This window comes from Galleria mellonella, unplaced genomic scaffold (assembly GCF_026898425.1).
Source record: "Galleria mellonella isolate WM207_F2 unplaced genomic scaffold, CSIRO_AGI_GalMel_v1 utg1386, whole genome shotgun sequence".
NCBI lineage: Eukaryota > Metazoa > Arthropoda > Insecta > Lepidoptera > Pyralidae > Galleria > Galleria mellonella.
Window position 1 is genome coordinate 158,662 of NW_026441994.1, and position 7,855 is coordinate 166,516.

General features: G+C 31.8%; 1 protein-coding gene across 1 annotated transcript; it reads left to right on the forward strand.

Moving 5' to 3' along the window:
* Positions 1-375: 375 nt before the first annotated feature.
* LOC113515903 (uncharacterized) lies at positions 376-7,481 on the forward strand. The gene is made up of 5 exons (XM_052903264.1): positions 376-1,184; positions 2,129-2,228; positions 3,791-3,880; positions 4,624-4,779; positions 5,959-7,481. The coding sequence occupies exons 1-5, from the start codon at positions 388-390 to the stop codon at positions 6,010-6,012; spliced, it is 1,197 nt and encodes a 398-aa protein (XP_052759224.1). The 5' UTR covers positions 376-387; the 3' UTR covers positions 6,013-7,481.
* Positions 7,482-7,855: the final 374 nt, after the last annotated feature.

Consider the following 7,855-nt stretch of genomic DNA (forward strand, 5'->3'; position numbering starts at 1 on the left):
TCTAGTTCAGAGGTAAGTGTCGTAATTGGAACTAAACAAAATTATTTCTAACGTTGTACCTAATTAATGTATTTTGGTATAGTTACAACAATAAATAAATAAGTAAAGTTTTTGATAGATTGCTTGACGACCTATTTACTATCTAGTTATTACAATCTCGATAGCTAAATTACCTGTTTTGATACTAAAAATTACTTTTAATAGTACAGAACCTTATCTTCATTTCATTGGACAATATATCACAGAAGTATAAAAATTAAATAAACAAATTTATTTTCTTGCATTACCATTTTTTCTTCAATTGTACGTACTAGGTAATAAACTATTTCTACTAATTCTACAGTATCATTCCTTTGCCTTTTTTCAATCAGAACAGTCGTTTTCAAAATGAAACCGTTTTCAAAATTTACATTTATTGATAAAATTAAAACAGTCGGTGATAAAAATGAAGTAGATAAAACAATGCATGTAATTTTGATAGTCCAACAAATTTTCGGTTTACAAATATTAGATCCAAAATGGACGTGGAAAACATCCGGCCTAAAACATTTTATGACTGCATGCTTGACCGTTTATGTATTATACGGGACATATGATGCAGTGGAAAAAGTTGCAGACGTGGAATTGATTGCTGAAGCTTGTTTTACTTTTATATTAATAAGTGCACGCATATTTAAAGCCTGTTTATTTGCTAACAAGAAATACACTTTTAGAAAATTATATCTATTATCGAAGACATCTATTTTGGATATATTAAAAACAGAATCTGAAAATACAGATGGAAGTTTACAAGTACTTAAAAAAGGCCAAAGAGCTGTTTTTATATTTTTTCTAGTTATTGTTATACCTTTTTCTTCATATGTGTTCACAGCTCTGTGGTCTTATATTAAAGGGAATAGAACTCCCGTATCTAAAACGACTTCGATTCTTATGCCATTATCAACACCATATTTTGAAATTGGATGTATATTACATATGATTTCTATGTTTCAAATAGGTTTTATAATACTTGTAGTCGATTTGTGGTTTGTTTTCCTGATGTTATTTTATTGTATGGCATCTGATAATATTATTAAAATATTGAAAGTGGAAAAAAGAGGTTTAGAAGAAGATAAGAAACAATACGCTGATCGATTGAATAGAAGCTTGAAAAATTTTTATGAAGCCCATGTAAAAATAAACGAGTACGTATTGAAAATAGTAGTTTTACCTTAATAAAGTTAGTAATGAATTTTTAATATAAGAATAACTAGATTGACTTATAAACGTATTTATTATTTTTACCTTTAATTATGTGTACTTAAGAAGCAGAAGGGAGAAAGACTTTGTACAAAAGTCGATTGCTTGGGTACCTCTGTCCCATTCGTGTTTTTACCGTAAAGCAGTTGTGTTTGCATGGCTGTGTTTCGGTTTGAAAGATGGGATATGGTGTGAATTTACAGGGTACAGAGGAATAACACCTGAGTACTCAGGAATGACAACGCATGGGGGGTATCATGGACAAAACAGTATACTTCATTACGTCCATAGTACTGCTCATGTCTATAGGCGACGGTTACCACTTTCCATCAGGCGGGCCGTCAGCTTGTTTGCCTTTCTAAGTTGTATAAAAAAAAAAGCTTTTAATAATTAATTTTATTAACATCTATTATTATGACTGTCCTTTTATGATCATGTTGTCTGTTCGGTTTCACAAGAAACTCCTTCGATATTTTGCTGTTCTTGTTATTAAATTAATTTTATTACTTCCTATACGGGTTCGAGCTTTCAATAGATATGATTTCTACTGATTTTATCAAAGCTTTTGAACATTGTATTTTTCTTCAAAAGATTTCCTCCGGAGAATTTTATGGGAATTTGTATTGATATTTCCCTTATTAAGAATAGGAAGAAATAATGATTTAATATAAATAATTATTTCTTACAAAACCATAGCTATGAATAACATCAACTTATTTCTGGCGTACCACAGGGCTCGTTGCTAGCTCCTTTATTTCAGTTTAAAATTTGTTCATTTATTATAGTTGTTACAACCAAAAAGTGATAGTTACTTCTTTACAGTGATCTTTATAGTTTTTGAAACAATATTATTATAGTGTATTTATATGTAGCAAAAAATATGTTTCAGATATTTAAATACAATGAGTGAGATGTTTCGGTGGCTAGCCGCTATTCCACTTTATATGGTTACAATCTGCACTTGCCTTATTTTACTACTAATGAGCAAGGTAAGGATTTTTTATACATAAAAAGTCTATATTAATTTTATTTTTAACGTAATCTCTTTGCGTCGATTCAAATTCTTAATTATAAAGAAAGTGACAAAATATTATAGATTTTAAAATAAATTTTGAAGGGAATTTAATAATAATGTTAGTTTTTAGCCGAGAATTCAAGAGCCTACTCGACGGAAAGTTCATATAAAATTCTTTTTGGGTACCTATGTTCCACTTGTGTCTCTGCTGTGCTCGCATAACTGTATTTCATTATGGTAGTGAAATGACATGGTACGGAAACATAATACCATGAATGATATTATGGGCGTTACTGTATATTCTATAATGTCGGTTACGCTATTCGTATCTATAGGGATGGTCACTACGTTCTATTAGGTGGACCATCAGTTTTTTACAATCGTAACTCAAAAAAATAAATCTATTACATACCTAGTAGTGGATTATTAAGGCTAGTTCCACTTGCTCCTTCCAATATTTCCCTACTGGGGGTAAGGTTAAGATAACATGAATGTCCAAAGAAATATATAAATGGATTTGACACGTAGGAAAATCTATAAAACACACCACTTTTCAAGAATTAGTCACTATCAAGTATCAAGATAATACATACACTGGAGTTTAAGTTAGACCTTAAGGAACACAGCTGTGGAAACTGCATCCAATTTGGTTTAACAATTTTACGTGATATCGGAACAAACATACAGATAGATAGACAGACAAATTTTCTAAAAAAATATTTTTATTTGTCATTTATACTTATTTATACGAATGTTTCACAAATAAGAAATCTTAAATTTGACTCTATTGATCTTATTATCTTTTATTTTACTATTGTTTTTAAAATCTCCCTTAAAATTTCTTAAAAAAACTCCCATATGCAGACATGGTTTAGATACAATTTTAATTCACTAGCAAGAAGCGATGTTTTTTTCGACTTCCTATATCGTATGTGGAAATCGCCGAAGTTTCCTAATTGTTTACTGCCATGGCAATAGCATGGAAATTGCCAATAATCCGATTATCAACCGTGAAGAAGAAGAACCTTCTTTTCTTTATTTTATAACTAGTCTTTACTTGCAACTTCGTCCGCATAACCAGAATATGTTTATTAATTGAGATAAAAATTAGCCTGTGTCCTTCTCTATCTATTTATATCTATTTATCTATATTAAATATCTATTTTAAAAGGCCGCCAGCACACCTGCAGTGCCGTGGGTGTTGTGGGTGACCATAGGCGGCGGTAGTCGCTTGCCATCAGGTGAGCTGCATGCTCGATTGCCCCCTGTGTTGTAAAAAAAAATCTATTTATTATATATGATGATGATGATGAAATAAATAAATAAGTAAATATACCTACTGAAAAAACAAACTGTACAATTGGTAAGTAATTCAAGTGCAGCCTGCCTTTGTGGACCGATTTTGTGAGAAGGGAAACTTTTTAAAAACGTGATAGAAAACTTTTTGAAGCGTGATTCAGATACTTAATCTGATGCAAAAGGATTCTTATATAAAAACTTATACAAGTTCACAACTCAATTGAATTTTATTTTAAGAAAATCAACTGGGCCTTCACTTCCACCACGATTCCGTTGTTTGCTGAGATATTTGTGTTTAATTGGTTTGGGGAACAAGTCAAATCTAAGGTAAGCTTTGCTAATATTGAGATTTACGTATATATTTGTTCGCTGTGTGTGCTCCGGCATAGAATGGGCCACTCCTTACTTTCCCGTGAGTGTCGTAAGAGCAACTAAGGGAGGGCGAGGGATGAGCAGCGTCCCTCTTAAAACATATCTAAAAGCTAACTGCGGTCGCCAACCCGCCTGCCAAGCGCGGCCTACTGGCAAAACTTCCTTTATAGGGAACGCTTATGTCCAGCAGTGGACAGTTAATGACTGAAATAATAATAATAATATATTGATTTTATGTAGGATTAATTTTTGCCATATTGATGATGCCGTGTAGGATTGATATGGAAAATGCCACAACTTCCGTTCCCTTTGGTGTTATAAGAGGCGACTACGGGAACTTAATGGTTGAGGATGTGGAGCAGCATCCCTCTTAAAACATCACCAAATCCTAAGTGCGGTTGCCAAAATGCCTGCCAAGCATGGCAGTTTCTAGCAACCCCTCTTCCCCTTTTGGGAGAGGCCTACGTTCAGCAGTGGAGAGTAGATGGCTGGTATGATGATTTTGATACTGATTTATTTATTATTTGTTGATACTAGTTTATTGCAAATAAATTTAAAAACCACTTTTTTGCATTTAAGAAAGCTAAATTATTAACGAGAATTATTTAATATATTTCTCGTTAATATATTAAGTTTTTAAAATAAAATCGAACGAAGTCAGGACGGATTCATAGTCATTAATACTCTTCTGATTCCAGGCCTATAAGCTTAAATTGTTACTTTTACACTTTGACTGGTTAAGCCTGCAATATAAAGACAGAAAGTCCTACCACATAATCGTATGTTATATGAATAAAAACTTTGGAATTAAAACAGCGTTCGGGAATGAACTGTCGTTTATAACGATGACTTCTGTAAGTAAAATTACAGTTTTAAAATAGTTTTTATTGCTATTAAAATAAGGCTAATTTTGTAATATAATATCTTTTTACTAGTTGTATTCTACGTCTTTATCTACGTAAATCAGTATATAAAGTTACTATATGCTAAGTTAGGATATACTCTACCAGTAGTACTTCAGTAGTTTTTGCGTAAAAGACCAACAAACATCTATCCATCCATTTTTGAAAATTTTTGCATTTATAATGTTAATAGGATATTAAATGGACATAGGTAATCGATTTTTATTAATTTCTGAAAAAAAAAAGATTTCAAATACTATTGTATTTTTTGAGTGTTGTTCTCGTCAGTTTTACGGATTCACCCCTCCATTGTACAACGATCTCCTATTATCACTCCGTCCACGCACGTTTTGCGATACGTGTTTCACATGTATCGAGGCATTTTTAGCCAAATTAATAGATTGCTAATTGGAGCCTAGTGTTAACTATTCGGCGCCCAAACTGTAAATGACATCGAGTTATTGCATGGTTGAGGAATTTCTGGTGGTAATAGTGGTGGTCAATCCTCGAGTGTTGGCGGTCACATACATACTAATGGTACCAGAATTAAACAAAGTTCTAATTAAATATTAAAATGACAAAGCTTTAGAACCAGGCAATTAACCATAGGGAGACTTTGTACAAAAGTCGATTGCTTGTGTTTCTACCGTAAAGCAGTTGTGTTTGCATGGCTGTGTTTCGGTTTGAAGGGTGGGATATGGCGTGAATTTACAGGGTACACAGGAATAACACCTGAGTCCTCGGGAATGGCAACGCATGGGGAGTATCATGGACGAAACAGTATACTCTGTTAAGTCCATGGTACTGCTCATGTCTATAGGCGACAGTTACCACTTTTTATCAGGTGGGCCGTCAGCTTGTTTGCCATTCTAAGTTGTTATAATTTTTTTTTTATAAATTAGTATGGTTGTCTGGTATTTACTACTGTTATTACTATGTATGTTAGTTAAATCCTAATTTTGTCATGATTGAAGATTTTTGTTTTAAATGAAATAATGAAGTCGCGTAGAAAAAACCGCGTAACTGTGTGTTGATCTTAACAGATAATACGCAAGTAACGTTAGTAATTAGTAACAAGGAAAAGTATTTCCGATTATTGTTTTGAACTTGTTTTCTTGCCATTACTTTCAGGTTCTTAAGGCGAGCTATCAAGCTTTTACTGTTTTGCAGACTCTAGATGATTAAACGAAAGAAAAACTAATTAATAAGGAAAACTTGTATGGAGGCCATTTAAAACAAAATGGATAAAGGATCCGAGTACGATTTAGTTTGTTTTTAATATTTGTCAGCAAGTTTTTTTTTAATGGGTGTAAATGATATGGTAACCCCGCCTGCGCTAACGGGATATGCTGGCGGAGCACCAGTGAAGGGTGATAGATGAGAATGAAAACAGGCCAGTTAGCCCATCATGATGAATTCATCAGGATTTAACCATGATAGTTTCCAGGGGGAACCGCGAGGAGGTCGACCTGGTTGGGTATATTGCTAGCAATGGGATTCTTAGTCTCTATTAATAACAATCCCTTTCCCCCTGTCAGCAAGTTTAGGAATCTACATTTATCATGAAGTGTTATGGGTACTTTTATAGGAATTTTATTATATACAGGGTGTAATGGACAGGTTTGGTTAAAACTAAAATAGTGAACTCAGACCATTATTCTGTACTGAAAATCAGTGGAAATTCTTTTCGAAAAATTTTAATTCTTTCTCCCATTTTTTCATATGAAATCATGTAATCTATAACATTATACCATATTGTAAAGAAATAGTAATATTTTATAGTATAATATTATGAAATATAAAAAAAAATAGCAATGTAATACACGTATTAAAATCCTATCGCGACGCACGGAATCAGGTATGAAAAGTCAACGGTTTAAGCGTACCAAAACTACCTACGAAGATGCGCTTTTGAACGCGCCTTGTAGGTATCACGCGTCGTATGGATTATAAAATTTCAAATACATTGCACGGTGTCAAAATTAAGAATCGTTAATTTATTGAATGTGGTGCATTTCCGATAGGAAAATAATCCGCCATCTGATCTAGATTATTTGTCTGAACCAGCTGTTTTCATTTTGGCCAACTTGCCCCTTCCACCCTATATATATTAATTCGACCATGCCTAATTGTATGTGGCAATTTAGCATATGCAAGTAATACTTTGATTTTTATACAAAAAAAAATCATGTCGGTTTTCCGATACGAAATTAAGTTGGAGTGTAAGTAACTTTTATTTAAAGCAAAATATGTGTTTAGGTACATTAAAATTATATGCAGTTGTAACTTTTAGATCTGTACTTGTATCTTAATGTGTGTAATTGTATCTTTTATACATATGTAGAAAGTGTTCTAAAGCAGACTAAACATTGTTTTTTAGTTTAATACAACAACTCACGAATTAAAACAATATTACATTAGTTACACTTTGAACACAAATCACTAGAAATCGTAGTATAGAAATTTCTGTTCACATCAGAAACAACTTTTATATAGTTTTTATTTCAATGATAATAGAATATGTATTACCTTGAACTCTTTTATTTATTTATAATACGTGGGAATAAATTATTTCTAGCTTTGTTGCATTGGACTTTATTCGTTCATGTATTTCGTCAGAATGATTTTTAGAATGTAACACAAAATAGTTTTTATTATTTTTATAACCCTCATTTCTTTTTAAGGTCAAAAAGCCTTTAAATATTACAGAGGTCAAATTGAAAACTAAATTATATAAAATATATTTTATATTTTAGACAATAACAAATTTTAGATCTCTATAATTTTTATAATTTCATAATTGAGATTAACAGATTAGAATTGTTTCTTCGAAATAATTATTTATAGAGCGTCCAGTATTAAGTAGTCTACTAATTATCATGTTGCTATAAGAAATAAAAAAAAATGGGTATTTATTTTTATTTCTTTCAGTATTATTTTTTCCCTGTAAATTTAAATATTGTTTCGTTAATGTATTTATTAAGATGATTCTTGTTATTCGTTTATTTTTATTTAAGCATAAGTATTG